A 14228-nucleotide genomic window follows, 5' to 3' on the forward strand; every position below is an offset into this window, starting at 1 on the left:
GAGTGTTCAATACCTTAGTATCAACTTGCCAATAATCATAATCTCTGAACAATAACGCTTTTCCAAAACTATGGGCATAAAAAACATGGAAGCACACCACACCCAATATGAATGTTTAGGAAACCATGCACCAACCAAACACCGGTCAACTACCGGTCGGGTACCGCGAGGGTTCTCATTGCATTTGTTTGGTCATAGAAAAGTAGAAGGATTATAAAGCATGTACACATTTTAGAATAGGGCAACCGTGAAACGAGGGATGACTATATACATTTTTGGATGATTATTCGCTCAAGGTGGGATGGCTTTTCACCGCACCGCGCTTCTTTAGAGGCAGTTGGGTGGCCGTGACGTCTTGCAATGCTCGCTCGACATATCGCTGCTGGATTGATTTCATCAATTTTTCCACTTCTCTCTGTACTTCACCTTCATATTCTAGACGAATACTAAGTAATGCTTGCTTTTGTTGGTCCGATAAACCTAGATATGAATAAATAAAATCGATCAGAGTGTTGGGCATCAAGTGTCACGAAATGAATACTTACTTATAGGCGAGTCTTGGAATGCAAGCAGCTTGGATAATGCGGCGGATTTTCGGTCTTCCTCTGTGCCTTTGGGCTCTTTTGACGGTGAGCCTTCAAGGTCAGATTCAGACTCGTTTGCAGAGTAGTACGACGATTCTTCGTCAGAGGATGGTCCGCTTTCTCCGGTGCAACCCCCCGTCGTCGTCGTGGCTACCTGTGTTTCTGCAGAAGTAGTAACTCGTTTTACGCTCGACTCCTTGGATCGTTGTCTTCGAGAAAATGGATACCCGTAACCGACAAATAACTGTAACGAATCGGTTATTTTTCTTTTTGTTATTTGACTTGTCGGTGTACAAAACAGGATTATTACCTCTTCAATGTATTTTCTCCACTTGGTTTGCAGCTTCTTTTGTTGGTCCAGTTCAAAAGTCAATGAAAACGGAGATCCGCCGTCCATTGGCGAAGAAGGTTTGGACAGCGAGGGCTGAGCGGCAAAAGGCTGATGATCGGATACATTGATGGTCAAGTTCCTTGGTGGGAGCTCAAATGAGGGAGGAGTTTCCCCATCAGAGATCTCCATATCCATCTCTCCCGTAAGCTCGGTGACCGAACGTTCATATTTTTTCTTTGCTACATCTTGCAGAGACAATCCACTCAGTGTCAATGTCTCATCTTCTGGGACAGACACGTCGGTCACAGCCGAGGCACCTCCTTCTTCTACCGGCGCCACTGAAACTGTTTCTTGCTGAACCACTGCTTCTGATGCTTCCGGAATGGCCACCTGATTATCAGCTGGAACCGTTCCTTCTTTGGCGCTTGGGTCTTGCATCGTTTGTGGATCGACTGCTGCTGGTTGTTCAGTCACTGGTTGGGCTTCCGCCGTGGTTTGCGCTTGCCTATCTGCCACAGCATCGATTGCTCGAGACACTTCAGGAACCGCAGGTTCTACAGCCAGAGTCGTCTGGGTAGCGGTATCTTCCTGTTGCGCAACTTGAGCTTGTGTAGCTGGAACAAGATGGAACTGCAGACGAGCGTGAGAGGCGGAGGAAATCCATTTAACAATCGCGTCCAATGACTTGTCGACCATCGCAATATCGTTTTGACGAGACGCCGTCCATGTGGTGGGTTGCTTCACCAATTGCTTGAAAGTAGAGATGTCGCTTACCCATGTCTTTTCTGGGTTCAACAACTGATCTTCATGTCCCCAAACCCGCTGTTCCACACTGCCAACGCTGACGAGAAAAAGGGACGGAAAAGGACGACCGATGTTGCCGTGAATCTTTTCAAAGACGGCGTTGTCGGGACCAATTCGCATATCGCATGCAATACTCAAATGAATACCTTCCGAGTAATAAATAGCCTGGATCGATCCCGTGGATTTTTAGAAAAGTTGTTGCTATTGTAAATCCTAATTATTTTACTTACTGGGGACACGGGGGTGTCGGCTTTCACAGTTCGGATGATGATACCGTACTCTCGATCCCAATCATCAATGATGGCATTGATGCGTTGGCATGCAAAAGAGGCTTGACGGAACATACTGTAAAGCAGCGTTTCCATGTTCACGTCATAGGTAATAATAGCGACATTGACAGCCTGTAAGGGGAAGAGCCTCAACACATCAATGATCCAATTCAATGACCCAGACGGTTGAACTTGCCTTATTTTCACTGATCAGAGTATCAACGAGTCGTCTGATAAAGATGGTCTTGCCTGACATCTCCCAGCGATCGTCGGTCTCAAACACCGCTCCTTCGAGGGCAGACGTTTCGGGATGATTAAGCACGTCAAGCATGGCGACTAGAGAGGCCCTCAGAGACGCGTGCACATCTGGATCGGCCAGATCACTCAGTTGTGCACAGAATTTCATTTGGTCGGCAGTAGGATAGACGGGCACCATTTGATGCGGCCACAATTGTGCTTCTGGAATAGCAACAGGAAGAGTGACTACGATGGTGGCAGAAGCATTCGGTTGGGTTTCCGCCCCTTTAGCCGCAGATCCAACATCGGTAGTATCTGTCATTGAGGTTGCCGCACTTGGCTCAGGTTCCGGTACCTCGACCAAAAATTCCTCAACTTCGGCAACGGTAACAGGAATCCTTTCAGGCGTAGACGTTTCTGAACTCCACTGGGCTTCCGATGCTTCGGCCACAGGTTCTTCAACATCGGTTGCAAACACAGGAATCGGATCTTTCGTTGCAGGTGCAGAGACACCGACAGCCATTGGATTCGACGGGATGGTGGTAGCAGCAAGAGGTGGCTCGGTTGACGTAGGAGGATGAACGAAAGTAGTGGATTCAGAGGGATCCACAGCCGCTTCTTCTTGCACAGAATGAATCCTTCCTTTAGCTGGACTCTGCGGCACGTTGTCACCAGATAGTTCCTCAAGAACATTGCCACTTAATAATTCTTCAAGAATATCTTCGGTTCCACATCTCGAGGCCATGCCATGAACCGGGCGCGTGTTGACTGTTTGCTGTTTGTGTTGTGAGCTTTCTGAAGCGGCACGGAGCTCTTGAGGTGCGTCGGTGACAGTGGTATGAGTGTGGCGGGTGGTATGTGAGAGGTTACTATCGGCAATCGTGGTGTCGGGTGCGTCGCGGGTCCGCGTAGAAGAAGATTCTGCCGGGGGAACATGGTATGGTGGTGTCAAGAGAAAGGATAATGGCTGATTACGATTTCTTCTGATGAATTCCAGAGTTGATTTGTAGCGCTGAATGGTTTCGCTGATATTAAGTGACACCGTTGGCAGTGCGTCTGGTGACAAGGGGGTTTTGGATCGTTTAGGGTTGATAGGGTTATCGTATAAAGAGAATTCGGCACATCGCTTGAGGGTGATAGTCGGGGACGATGATGGGGTTAAACTGTGTTGAACCTGTGTATCGGGCATGCCGTCATAAATGCGCCACGCATGCGAGGGCGTGGATGGTAATGTGTTTGCGTTGACCGAAGTGGTCATTTTCTGTTCGATGAGCTTGAGTGAGTCTTGGAAGCGTTGGAGGAGATCTTGACGAGATATGCGACCGACAGGAACGTAAGTGGATTCGTGTGGTTCGAGCGGGGAGGATGGACGACTGGATTGCTTATCCCATGGTTGTCTGTGCCATAAAGAACTCATATCACCAAAAAAATTTCAACTGATTGTTCCCCGATCAAGCCCAGTCAATTCGCCCAGCATTATTTTTTTGGACGTTTAGACTTTTTTTTCTTTATACAATCTTTCATTGTCCGCTCTCATGCGCCGCATCCCTTCACCACTTTTTGCCCTCGACATCCTCTTTTGTGCCACCTTATTGCTTATTAACCTTCATATCATGACCGACCCTCAGATTACGAATTGCATCGACCTCCACTTTTGCTAGCGTTTTATTTGAGGTTCCTTAACTGAAAAAAAGCTCGCCGCTTTGTAAAATTTGGGTAAAGCAAAATTTTCGTGAAGGTACAAAAGAATTCGCTCAATCTCGACAGAAAGCCCAGTCGCCAGGGTCAGGATAGAAGTTCCGCTTCTCCAGTAAGCTGTCTTTCGTGTCAGTCATCATAATTACATCAAGGACACACACGGTGGGAATTTATCGATAAAGCCAAAAAGCAATACGAGGGTTTTTTAACTGTACAAAAAAAATTATATATTTTTCACATGTGTGGTTCTATGTAACAACTTATTTTACAAAGAGGTTTAAAAGGAATGTAGGTTGTGAAGAGTTTACAGGAAAGAGGCACGTCGTGCAGCTTCTTCCATGTCAGTTTCGGAGATGTTGTGCTTTTCATCTTCGTTGGGAATTTCATACACACCACCCAAAATGAGATAGGGACGGTAAGCAAAGGTGGAAAGATCTTCCATAGCAGTAACACCAGACAACACCAACACAGGGTCAATTTCAGAGTTCACACCGGCAACAATACTAAAATGACAAGAATTAGCAACCCATGCGATGCGACTCAACTCATGCATGTTTCACTTACTCAGTATCCATGCGGTCACCAATAATACAGGTTTCAAGACGGCTCAAACCAAGCACGCGCTGAGCGTAACGCATGATCAAAGCGGAAGGCTTACCACAGAAGAAAGCCTTGGTCTTGGTAACCAATTCCACGGAAGCAGTGAAAGCACCGCAAGAGGGGATCTTGTTGCCCTTGGAATCCAAGTTTTCAACATCCAAGTTGGTAGCAATCAACTTGGCACCCTGCTGGACGAGCTGAACAGCCTTGGTCAACTTTTCATAGTTGTAAGAAGGACCTTCACCAAGAATAACATAGTCAGGGTTGTGGTCGTTCATGAAGAAACCCATATCGTACAAAGCATAGGCAAGACCAGGTTCACCAATCACGTAGACGGTACCACCCTAATACAAAAAAGAACGTCAGCTTATCTGTATGTATACGGCTCAGTTAGAAAAGGAAGGTGATTCATACCTCGGGCATCTGTGACTTGAGGAAGTAAGCGGTAGCCTGACCGGCAGTGAAGAAGTGGTCTTCAGTGACCTCAATGCCTAATCGGCTGAGCTTCTGCTGCAATTCACGGGGAGTAGGAGCCGAGTTGTTGGTCAAGAAGAGATACTTCTTGTTATTTCGGTTCAAGAAATCAACAAGCTCCTTGGCACCAGGCAAAAGTTTGGTACCCTATAGAGAAAAACCCCCAATTCATTAGCATCGCCGCCAAATTAAATGTACCCGTCACTATACCCTAATTCACTAACTTACGTGGTAAATAACACCATCCATATCAATAACGTAACCCTTCTTGGAGCGGATAGCATCCAAACGTTCAGTGTGAAGAACGGGATCACGCAATAAGGCCCAATCCTTCTGGACAGAAGAAGAATTCTGCTTGTCTCTGGGAGAGTCGGTGTGAAGACGGTTAGCGAATTGCTGGGCCAAATGAGTGGTATCGTTGTCCTCGCTGGGAGGATTGACAACCACGTTTTCCGAGGGAGTCTGTGCAGCGGGAGTTTGTACAGTGGGAGTGCGAGTGGGAGTTTCAGAGGACATGGTTGCGAACTATTTAGTGATTAATGCGACTTATTTTGCCCATGAGGATCACTTTATATATACGTTTAATGAAACCCAAAATCCCGCCATGACCTTGTTTCACTGTCTGAGCTAACAGACAATTACGTAAATTTGAAAGGGCGTACTGAAATCATGGATTATTTTTGGCTCCGTTTCATGCTTCTTTATTGCTATGTTTCATACCGTGCATCCGAGAAGCAGCCTGTCAACTCGTGTTCATTTGAAAGGTGTCAAAATACTAAGAGAAGTGGCTGGCAAAGAAAAAAGGCTTGCTTTTCGTTTGCGGCTCTGTATTTTGTGATGTATTGCTATGGAGGAACAAAGGCCAGTTGTGGCGTTGTACGGGGTTTGAATTAAGGCTTGCCAATGATACGGTTCGCGACCATGCATTGGTTATGCATGCCATCATCTGTAGGCTTTTTAACAACCACTCCGCTATCTCATTGTTCCCAAAAATAAAAAGGAAAATGATGCCACTTGCCCTTCCCGATCCAAAAAAATCCCGGGCTCTCTTTTTGCGCGCTCTGGTCCACAGAATATCAAGGGACGGGAATTGACAAGGGATCTAGTTGTGAATTTTGGTTCTGAACAACGTTCCACAACGACAGTTTGAACTAAGAAGTATAAATTTTTAGGATTTCTTGATAATGTCATATTGACGAACCAATTCCACCACTATCAAGGCCCGCCTATCCATCCAAAAGCGAAAAAAGAAACGATGTCCATCGGGGTGCAGAAGCCTTTCCAGCTTATGATATCATTGAATTTAGACTCCGGCAGCTGGTTGGCAATCTGCTGCCCGCATTAACCTTTGCGCCAATTTTTTGGGGGGTTTTGAAACGACGTTAATCTGCTCGAATCGATATGACGTACCGAGCCATTTCAAAGAGCCTGCCAGGAAAGACGGAAGACAAAAAAAAGTCCCAACGATGGATGGCTGATAACGTGGCTTAGAAGGTCGGTGCGGGTTGGCGCTTCATGCCGCATGGTTGATCAGTGCACTACCAGATAAGGTTGAATCGAGCTAATACGCCTTACCCGCACAATAGCAACAAGATAAATACGAACAGCTGATTTAAAGCCAAAGATGATTGGATACAGCTTACTCAAAATGAAAGACCTTGGAAAGAGAAAAAAAGGCGGCCACGCGTTTACAGCATATTTGGCGGCTAAAGAGACATATACCTACAGCATGATGATTAAATTACTTTCCACAGTTTCCTTACTATCCTACTGCTCTTTTGTTCCGTGTTCATGCCTCACTATACGATGAGTTAGAAAGTGGATTTTATATCATATAGGAATTTTGGGAGCAACCGCTTGGTGTCGAAATTGCAGATTTCCAAAAGCGACACTGTAACGTCACACGTTACTGATAATGGGCCAGTTTTTTGCTGAGCAAGCTAGTATTTGCGTTTCATCTACTTGGTGATCTCTTTGTCCATGACTGATTCCGTGCACTCACCGAGTCCTCGGTTCCGGGCCTTTGAGAGCATGGCCTCGGCTAGTACTCGCGAACAGACCATTGAAGAACGTTATGGAATTCCCGAAAACTTTTTGGAAATCGATGTTAAGAATGCACAAACACATGGTAAGAAGGGAAGCGATAACAGGTCTTTTTTCGGGGACACTCATTCTCATTGGTCATGCCTAGGATTTGGCCGAAAAATGTATACTGATTATGAGATCGTGTGTCGGGTAAGAAAAGTCATACGTGCCATGGGCTAATTTTTTCGCTGCATACTTACTGTGGTTTTTTTTTTATTTTTTTTTTTGGTTTATATGGATTTTGAACCGTCGAAACAGACCAATATTCCTGCATTCAAGTTGAAACAATCATCGGTTCGTCGACGGTATAGAGACTTTGAATGGTTCAAGGACCAACTGGAACGCGAATCGGCGCGTGTCAATATACCCCCGCTCCCTGGAAAGGTATTTACCAATCGCTTTTCAGACGAAGTCATTGAACAGCGCAGAGAAGGCCTTGAAAGATTCCTGCAAATGTAAGTCTTGGTAACAGAAAGAATGAAGCTTCAATTCTCATCCACGACCTTGCAGCGTGGCCGGTCATCCTCTACTTCAAACGGGAAGCAAAGTCTTGGCAGCCTTCATTCAAGACCCTGAATTCTCTCGCGATACCTACCATTATTAAGTTGCCTTGTCATAAACATACTTTTCTAATATGATGATACAAAGGTGCTTACAATTTTACTATGGATGGTCCTTATCTATCTTCAAGGTTCCACGATTGTATTAGCAAGAGACCCCTTTGTTTGGAACCCATTCGCTGTTGTTGGCACCTTTGACGTTTATTAGATCAGAAAACCTAGTTTATCCCCAGTTTCCAATTGTAAGCATTCTTGACGATTCAATAACTTGTAATGAAGCATACCATACTACTACCCTTGTTCGGTGGTCGGTAGATCTTGTTCAGGGCCCAACAATAAGAGACATGTTTCAAGGTCCGTGAGTTGGTGTGTAAAAGCGCTTCATGAGAATCGTTGTATCTCTTGTAGTCTGCTATGCCTCGAACAAGTTTTCTTATAGCTGCATAATTTCGAATGGTAGGGTACAATAAAAACAGAGAGAGTCCGTTGGATCCGCTTTTAGGACCCACAGGCATCGTCGTGCAACGCGTTTGATGATTGTATTTTATCGCGATAACACAAGTCTCAAAGACGGACCAGTCATTATTTTCTATTGATCATTGTTTCTTGCAATAGATCCTAATGTATGATGATCATTTTCTACACTTTTTGCTCTGAACATTCTATGAAGCACCAATGGTATAACAAACAAATCACCTCCGTCGTGGATCGCTATACCAATGGTTCCAGCATTTTCTGTGGCGATGAAGGAACAGTGAATGGGTCAAGTCATATTGCTCTGACGATGCGCTTGAAATATAATCATATTCCCCCTGTATCATATTTGGCTTCTTGCTCTGCAGGTTCCCCAAATAATACTGACTTACTGGTTGAGTATGGATAATCCGTTCCATGCTTCTCTCTGAGCATGTATATATCCATGATTTTAAAAAGATGTTCAGTACTGCAGTGGTGTTTGAATGACCATAGTTCACATGGATTGATACATATGCTTGTTTTTCTTCTTATTTGTTTCACAGGAGTGTACCAGTTGTTGCCATGGACCAACAGGCATGATGGTTTTATCAGACATTCTGTTGTGTACTCAGTGCTCCGCTCGTATACTGAACACACGTATACGCGATAGACCTTTTGTAAAAAATAAAAAAGGCGGTAACTCGCGCATGGAAATGATTTATTGCAGTATAGGCTGCACATTACTAAAAGCAGCAGATGTATGTGGCGGTTCAATTAGGTTCGCAACACTTATTTGGGAACATTGGACCCCAGTTAAAAATTTTTTTACCTTGCATGCTGTGGATCACCCTTGATACTTAACCCTGACGATTATACTGTAGTTAAATTCAAATGAACACGATGAACTAGAATTATTTCTTCGTACAGCCTGAGGATCATCCAAAAGTTACCTTACATTAGTGACTGCAGAAAGTACGATTTTCCAGAATGAAGAATTTGGTGGTGTAGTAATGTAGCGTATTTTTATGGTTGTTGTGCCTTAAGTTTCACGTGGATCCATACGTGGGCCAGGCTTTGTTTCCGCTTAATGACTCCATCGTACTAGAGTGAGACAGTTTGAATGACAAGTGTACGTTTTTCTTTTGGATTTATCTGTCGTGGTGCAACGATCCTTGGGTGGGAAGGACTAGTCAGTATAGCAAATTCCTTTGCATTGTTGAACACGAGGAGACAAGTTGACATAGTGATTAAATAGGATTGTTGCATCTGATTGGTAACTAAAATTTCTCCTTGAACGCGGTATTTAGTAATATGAGCAAATGTTTTTGCCACTCAACACAAGAACTTGGGCTGTGAAGCTGCCCTTGGTTTTATAGTACCGAGGATACCGCAGAGCGACCTTTGCTCATGTCATCTAGCGAGTAAAGTGTGGCAAGAAGGAAAGAGATGGACGAGACAGAGTCATGGATTATCAATTTTCAAGTGTTTTTTTTATTGGAGCGTGTATTATAGGTATGATGGATGTGACACGGGCGGAAGCTTGGCCATCGTGATGTGCAAAGGATCGGTTGAGTGCGCATACAAGTGAGGTTATACTGTTTCGTATGTTGTTTTTTCTTTTTGCAATGACACGGGAGCCGATTATTTGGCATCTTTTCGCTTTGGATTTTCTTTTGCAGTAGCCCAGTTTTTAGCCTATTTTAAACTGGATGAGAATACAGTGGGATTTCTTTATGTTCTTTTTTCTCCTTGTTTAACCTACCGCCATTTTGAATGCCTACAATGATACAGTAAATGACACGGTTGAGTTGTCGCGTCCATCCATGATAATAACATGACCGTCAACAGCGCGTGGTACTTACAGCCTTATGTTCCATGCCAGGGTTTTCTGATTTGATCTTGGCCAGTTCCGTCTAGGAAGACACCATCAAGAGTCAGAAGGAAGAACATAAAAAAAAGTTGCCCATCTTTCCATTTCAGCGACTTTACCTTCATGTACTGGTTATAGGGCGACATGGCACGAGCTGAGAAAGAAATAATATCAGTGGGATGTTAAAAAGAGAATGGGACTGGATGGAGTAGCATGAACTCACAGGTCTTCTTGGTCTTTTCTTTGGGCATGGTTGAAAAGAAGTAGGTTTATTGAAAAGAAATAGAGAAAGAGGGGAAATCAAAGGAAAAAAGGGAAAAAAGGTTCTTTTGAATTAAAGTGGAGGAAAAAAAAAATTGAGTGGTTGCGTGTGTATTTCAAGCTGTGTCTGTATGCATGTGGCTGTTTATGTATTTGTACATATAGAACGCCGTGCATCATATTTTGGCTTTTTTTTTTTTCAAATGTTTGTATTCCTCATGGGATAAACCACTTTGGTTCCACTGGATGTCGATCCGCATATTGTTTAGGTTTCCACCAGCGTACTTTTAAGCCCCACCAACGCGGTTTCGTTCTTGTCCCTGGAGTTCACGACTCCCACAATAATCACGGTTACAGTGACTTCACCGCAAAGGTACACCTTGACTTGGTCAGCACCAAAAAGCATCTCCAGCGTATTCTGCAACGTACTGAACCCAGTCGCTTGTCCGTACGCATCCTTGGGATCGGTGTAAGGTCCGAAAAATTCATCTAATGGCCGCATGTCACATGGCGAGCCCTGTTCGACCAGGCCGATATTGACGAGTTCTTCCGATGTAGGCAGTGATGGTTTGGACCAAGGTACACTGAACGGTTCAAAGGAGGCATCCGTTTCGGATACAAGACAAAGGTCCGAAGCCACCTTGTCTAGCTGCTGCCGCGCCGCTACCGCCTCGTCAAAGGTAGCCGATTGGGTTGTGATGGATGACTTGGAATTTGAAGGCGATGCATCGTCATTCGACGATGCTGGGTTAATGGCAGGGTTATTGATCATTGCAAGGTAGCTTGTGTCTTCTGGATCCATGGTTGGTAAAGAGGCAGCGGGGAAAAAATGAAAAAGAGACGATGACGATAATGTTGGAAGCGCTGCCCAAAAAGGAATAACCCCAAACCACGTGAGTTTTTGACATGCCTCAAAAAGGACAGTTGCGCACTTCTTGACGTCTGGCAAAGTAGGCGGGTGCGCGTGTACAGCACAGCAGCTAACGATGTCCATGCGTCACAAAGAGAGAATGCATTACACCACCATAACAGACGTGCTCGAGTGGCAACCGCATCGTGTGGTACACCCAACATGTTATTGCAAAAATGCCAATTGGCGGCTTTGCACCACGTTGATAGAAACAAAAAGCACTCGATTCATTAAAATATAATATCCAAGAACAGATTAAAGATCAATTTGAGAGTGGAAAAGATGAAAGAAACTGAGCTCAATCAATTACGACATGCCACTTTCGCCTCTTTTTTCTCCATCAATAAACATATTACATGGCATTTCCAGAGTTGACAATGTGTAGACAAAATTCAGCCACATATTTTTACTAGGCCATTGTTTTTTAATGAGAAAAGACTGGATTACAAAAAGAAAGGATTTACTCCTCATCCTCCTCGTCGTTGCCACCGGCAGCAGCAGCGGCTCTCTTTCTCTTAACACGACCAGCACGACCGCCACCATAGGGAGAGGTCAAGGCGAAATCGATGTGCTTTTGGGATTCCTAAAAAGATGAAAGAAGCAAAATCAGCCACCAAATTTCAATATGGAGTCAAGAAAAAAGTTTGGGCAGCTGCAGTGGCTGATGGAAGCGCAAAGAAAAAACTTACCAAGCGGACGATGAAGGAGGGCACATTGACAATCTGCTTACCAACGCGAATGTGACGTTGACGGATCAAGACACGAGCGTGGTGAATGGACTTGGCAAGACCGAGCTTGAAGACCTGAGTCTGGAGACGGCGCTCCAAGAAGTCCTCAATCTTAAGACCCAAGACGTAATCGAGCTTCATGCGGGTTTCGTCCAACACACCGATGCGAACAAGACGACGAATCAAGGCATTACCCTCGAAAAGACGACGGGGGTCCTTTTCATCCAAGGTCAAAAGCTCACGAGCAGCACGACGGATCTTGGAGAGGGTCAAACCGACACGCCACACTTCCTTCTTGTTCTTGAGACCGTATTCACCGACGAGCTTCAATTCAGCATCGAGGCGGGCGGATTCGAAAGGACGCTTAGGGACCTTGTAGGTCTTGGAGTCTTTTTTTTTTCATCGCAAAACAAAAACAGTATTAATATACTTGGATTCTATTCTTTTTCGTTGTTTATCGCTTGCGATATTTACAGTTTCTGGAGGCGCCAGTCATAGTTTAATACCACAGAAGAAGAGAAAGAACCTGTATTGACGCCGGCCCCGGCTGACTTTTTGTTGGAAAAAAATTTTTCGGTCTCTTGCTGCTGAGAAAAAAAAAAGTCGACTGTGTGTGACTTGAAATTCGGCCAGGAAAAAAATAATTGAACGCCACCAAAAAAAAAAAAGCCTTCCTTCCACCGATCCCCATGGATCAAAAAAAAAAAAAAGCTGACTTGCGTTTGCGATTGGCCATTTTTATGCAAGTAATAAACTTTTCATGTACAGAGCATATCTTGTTTTTGATTATCATTTTGCAGCAGTGTGGTTGGGTTGTTCTTCACACATTGAATGGTCGCTTGGGAAAGTTCGTTGATCAAATATGAGAATGGACACCCGAGAAAGACCCATTAATTCTTATGGGCTTTATGCAAAAGAAGACCCGAATGCCAATAAGTCATATCTACCACATTATCATCAGCTGCAGTCTATGTCGAATATTGCTTCATGGAGAGATCTGCTTACAGAGACTGCACATTTCTCGCAGTTGGGCGCACCATTGGATAATGATAATATCATCGATGGAGGACGACATTGAAGGACTACAAAATACTTTAGTATCAGACATCGCGGGGTTTCCAGAAAATCAAGCCTACCATGGCGCTTCACAATCGACTTGGTTCCTAATTCACTATCAGTTTATATTATTCTCCTGATACAGAAAAAAGAAAGGATGTCAACCTATTCTGCCCGTCTTTATCCTGAAGATAGTGCTTCAAGTTGTCTAGTATGTTGGAGGCATATTTTTCGGCGTCAATGGTGCCTTTGTTGATCACTATCACTCTACTCTTTTAGCTTCTGGCAAACACTTCAAGATTTGGCGTTACCTTTACACCATATCTCCTCAAGTTCCATGGCTTCCTTGGATGTTGGTGCATCACGCGCCACGGTGGAAAAGGAGGATTCGTTTTGCGAGTCATTTGCCTTGTGAATCGTCTGACTTCGACACCATCCTTTCACTAGCCTGATTTAGGAAGCTTCCTTCCCAAAAATGATTACGACGGTATCATCAAAAATACCTGTTTTGGAGTACATCAGTAAATAACCTGCTTCTTCGCGAACCGCTGTCATTAATTCCTCCATGGATGGATTATTGGTCACGCGTACGATTTCCCCGGTGTTCAACATCCGTCGCTTATTACTGTTGGTCGATGAAGCCGAGGCTTCGATTGGATGGTCTTCAATCACACGCTGGATTCTAGCTATCCTTGCACCAATGCCGGTTTCCAAAATATGGGTAGCTTCTTTAGCGAATGATTGATGAATAGCGTCCATCAATGTGGAAACGAAATGAAGTGAATGGAAGATTGAAAAGAAGCAAAAACGGTAACACTGACGAAATTGAACGTTTTATAAACACTGCAACCGTGTGGGTGTGGTCAATGCAGTATTTGGACTGCTGGGTCTTGTTCCAAGACCCTGTTCCTCTTTTGCTTCCACCTCTTTTTTTTTGGATGATTCTATCGACAGTAAAAATTCAATAACAAAAGACATCAAGGGAATGACGTTATGCCAAATGCACTATGTATTTTAAAAATGCTTTAAACCGAATTTTTTTTGGGCCGGACAAAGACCACAGGAAAATGAAATGCCCGTTTGGAAGCCCAAAAGGGGTCGACTTGATGAAATAAATTTAGCTAGGAGATGAACATTGACAGTTACTTTTGTTTACCGTGAGGAATGTGTTGAACGCCACCAGTTACTGGTTCGTTGTAAACAGTTCGGACGATGGCAACAAACGCTGACTAAGGCGTTTCAATGAAGTGGTGACTTTGCTGAATGATTGACGTGCTCCTGTTTCATCATCCTCTTGCTGAGGAG

The 14228-nt window shown here is 44.3% G+C and overlaps 7 protein-coding genes across 7 annotated transcripts; 1 reads left to right on the top strand and 6 right to left on the bottom strand.

Annotated features, from left to right (window-relative positions):
- Nucleotides 1-80: 80 nt before the first annotated feature.
- Nucleotides 81-3692, bottom strand: BYT42DRAFT_579413 (uncharacterized protein). The gene is made up of 4 exons (XM_051569388.1): nucleotides 2185-3692; nucleotides 1950-2120; nucleotides 895-1884; nucleotides 81-828 (listed from the first exon to the last, which is right to left on the bottom strand). Exons 1-4 carry the CDS (start codon nucleotides 3640-3642, stop codon nucleotides 520-522), a joined length of 2928 nt encoding a protein of 975 aa, XP_051421290.1. The 5' UTR covers nucleotides 3643-3692; the 3' UTR covers nucleotides 81-519.
- A 535-nt stretch (nucleotides 3693-4227) lies between these two features.
- Nucleotides 4228-5513, bottom strand: BYT42DRAFT_548144 (HAD-like domain-containing protein; the record flags this gene model as incomplete). Its single annotated transcript, XM_051565995.1, has 4 exons — nucleotides 4228-4426; nucleotides 4488-4867; nucleotides 4938-5144; nucleotides 5226-5513. The coding sequence occupies 4 exons, from the start codon at nucleotides 5511-5513 to the stop codon at nucleotides 4228-4230; spliced, it is 1074 nt and encodes a 357-aa protein (XP_051421291.1).
- A 1515-nt stretch (nucleotides 5514-7028) lies between these two features.
- BYT42DRAFT_500257 (sorting nexin-3) lies at nucleotides 7029-7686 on the top strand (the record flags this gene model as incomplete). Its single annotated transcript, XM_051564694.1, has 4 exons — nucleotides 7029-7125; nucleotides 7189-7232; nucleotides 7341-7537; nucleotides 7593-7686. The coding sequence occupies 4 exons, from the start codon at nucleotides 7029-7031 to the stop codon at nucleotides 7684-7686; spliced, it is 432 nt and encodes a 143-aa protein (XP_051421292.1).
- A 1877-nt stretch (nucleotides 7687-9563) lies between these two features.
- On the bottom strand, nucleotides 9564-10252 carry BYT42DRAFT_579425 (uncharacterized protein). Its single transcript, XM_051569389.1, has 5 exons — nucleotides 10192-10252; nucleotides 10088-10122; nucleotides 9961-10011; nucleotides 9861-9875; nucleotides 9564-9793 (listed from the first exon to the last, which is right to left on the bottom strand). The coding sequence occupies exons 1-5, from the start codon at nucleotides 10217-10219 to the stop codon at nucleotides 9740-9742; spliced, it is 183 nt and encodes a 60-aa protein (XP_051421293.1). The 5' UTR covers nucleotides 10220-10252; the 3' UTR covers nucleotides 9564-9739.
- On the bottom strand, nucleotides 10253-11075 carry BYT42DRAFT_579429 (uncharacterized protein). Its single transcript, XM_051569390.1, has 2 exons — nucleotides 10788-11075; nucleotides 10253-10703 (listed from the first exon to the last, which is right to left on the bottom strand). The coding sequence occupies exons 1-2, from the start codon at nucleotides 11029-11031 to the stop codon at nucleotides 10495-10497; spliced, it is 453 nt and encodes a 150-aa protein (XP_051421294.1). The 5' UTR covers nucleotides 11032-11075; the 3' UTR covers nucleotides 10253-10494.
- A 285-nt stretch (nucleotides 11076-11360) lies between these two features.
- BYT42DRAFT_519438 (40S ribosomal protein S9) lies at nucleotides 11361-12384 on the bottom strand. The gene is made up of 3 exons (XM_051565259.1): nucleotides 12342-12384; nucleotides 11829-12256; nucleotides 11361-11722 (listed from the first exon to the last, which is right to left on the bottom strand). Exons 1-3 carry the CDS (start codon nucleotides 12361-12363, stop codon nucleotides 11600-11602), a joined length of 573 nt encoding a protein of 190 aa, XP_051421295.1. The 5' UTR covers nucleotides 12364-12384; the 3' UTR covers nucleotides 11361-11599.
- A 171-nt stretch (nucleotides 12385-12555) lies between these two features.
- BYT42DRAFT_579437 (uncharacterized protein) lies at nucleotides 12556-13714 on the bottom strand. The gene is made up of 6 exons (XM_051569391.1): nucleotides 13427-13714; nucleotides 13235-13366; nucleotides 13089-13182; nucleotides 13004-13030; nucleotides 12873-12949; nucleotides 12556-12810 (listed from the first exon to the last, which is right to left on the bottom strand). Exons 1-6 carry the CDS (start codon nucleotides 13680-13682, stop codon nucleotides 12758-12760), a joined length of 639 nt encoding a protein of 212 aa, XP_051421296.1. The 5' UTR covers nucleotides 13683-13714; the 3' UTR covers nucleotides 12556-12757.
- Nucleotides 13715-14228: the final 514 nt, after the last annotated feature.

Source organism: Radiomyces spectabilis, assembly GCF_025331425.1.
Source record: "Radiomyces spectabilis strain NRRL 2753 chromosome Unknown BYT42scaffold_10, whole genome shotgun sequence".
Lineage (NCBI taxonomy): Eukaryota > Fungi > Mucoromycota > Mucoromycetes > Mucorales > Radiomycetaceae > Radiomyces > Radiomyces spectabilis.

Excerpts from the sequence above, each read along its gene's own strand:
- BYT42DRAFT_579425 (XM_051569389.1), bottom strand. The coding sequence starts at position 10,219 with ATGCCCAAAGAAAAGACCAAGAAGACCT. Across the intron at positions 10,123-10,191 it reads AGAAAAGACCAAGAAGACCT|CTCGTGCCATGTCGCCCTAT; the intron begins GTGAGTTCATGC and ends TTTCTTTCTCAG. Across the intron at positions 10,012-10,087 it reads CCTATAACCAGTACATGAAG|ACGGAACTGGCCAAGATCAA; the intron begins GTAAAGTCGCTG and ends GTGTCTTCCTAG.
- BYT42DRAFT_579429 (XM_051569390.1), bottom strand. The coding sequence starts at position 11,031 with ATGGATCCAGAAGACACAAGCTACCTTGCAATGATCAATAACCCTGCC. Across the intron at positions 10,704-10,787 it reads TTGGTCCAAACCATCACTGC|CTTACACCGATCCCAAGGAT; the intron begins CTACATCGGAAG and ends AATTTTTCGGAC.
- BYT42DRAFT_579413 (XM_051569388.1), bottom strand. The coding sequence starts at position 3,642 with ATGAGTTCTTTATGGCACAGACAACCATGGGATAAGCAATCCAGTCGT. Across the intron at positions 2,121-2,184 it reads CTCTGATCAGTGAAAATAAG|GCTGTCAATGTCGCTATTAT; the intron begins GCAAGTTCAACC and ends TTCCCCTTACAG. Across the intron at positions 1,885-1,949 it reads CCGACACCCCCGTGTCCCCA|GCTATTTATTACTCGGAAGG; the intron begins GTAAGTAAAATA and ends GGATCGATCCAG.
- BYT42DRAFT_519438 (XM_051565259.1), bottom strand. The coding sequence starts at position 12,363 with ATGACTGGCGCCTCCAGAAACT. Across the intron at positions 12,257-12,341 it reads GACTGGCGCCTCCAGAAACT|ACTCCAAGACCTACAAGGTC; the intron begins GTAAATATCGCA and ends GAAAAAAAAAAG. Across the intron at positions 11,723-11,828 it reads CCTCCTTCATCGTCCGCTTG|GAATCCCAAAAGCACATCGA; the intron begins GTAAGTTTTTTC and ends TCATCTTTTTAG.
- BYT42DRAFT_579437 (XM_051569391.1), bottom strand. The coding sequence starts at position 13,682 with ATGGACGCTATTCATCAATCATTCGCTAAAGAAGCTACCCATATTTTG. Across the intron at positions 13,183-13,234 it reads TGAGGAGATATGGTGTAAAG|TGATCAACAAAGGCACCATT; the intron begins GTAACGCCAAAT and ends GTAGAGTGATAG. Across the intron at positions 12,811-12,872 it reads GCGAGAAATGTGCAGTCTCT|ATATGACTTATTGGCATTCG; the intron begins GTAAGCAGATCT and ends ATAATGTGGTAG.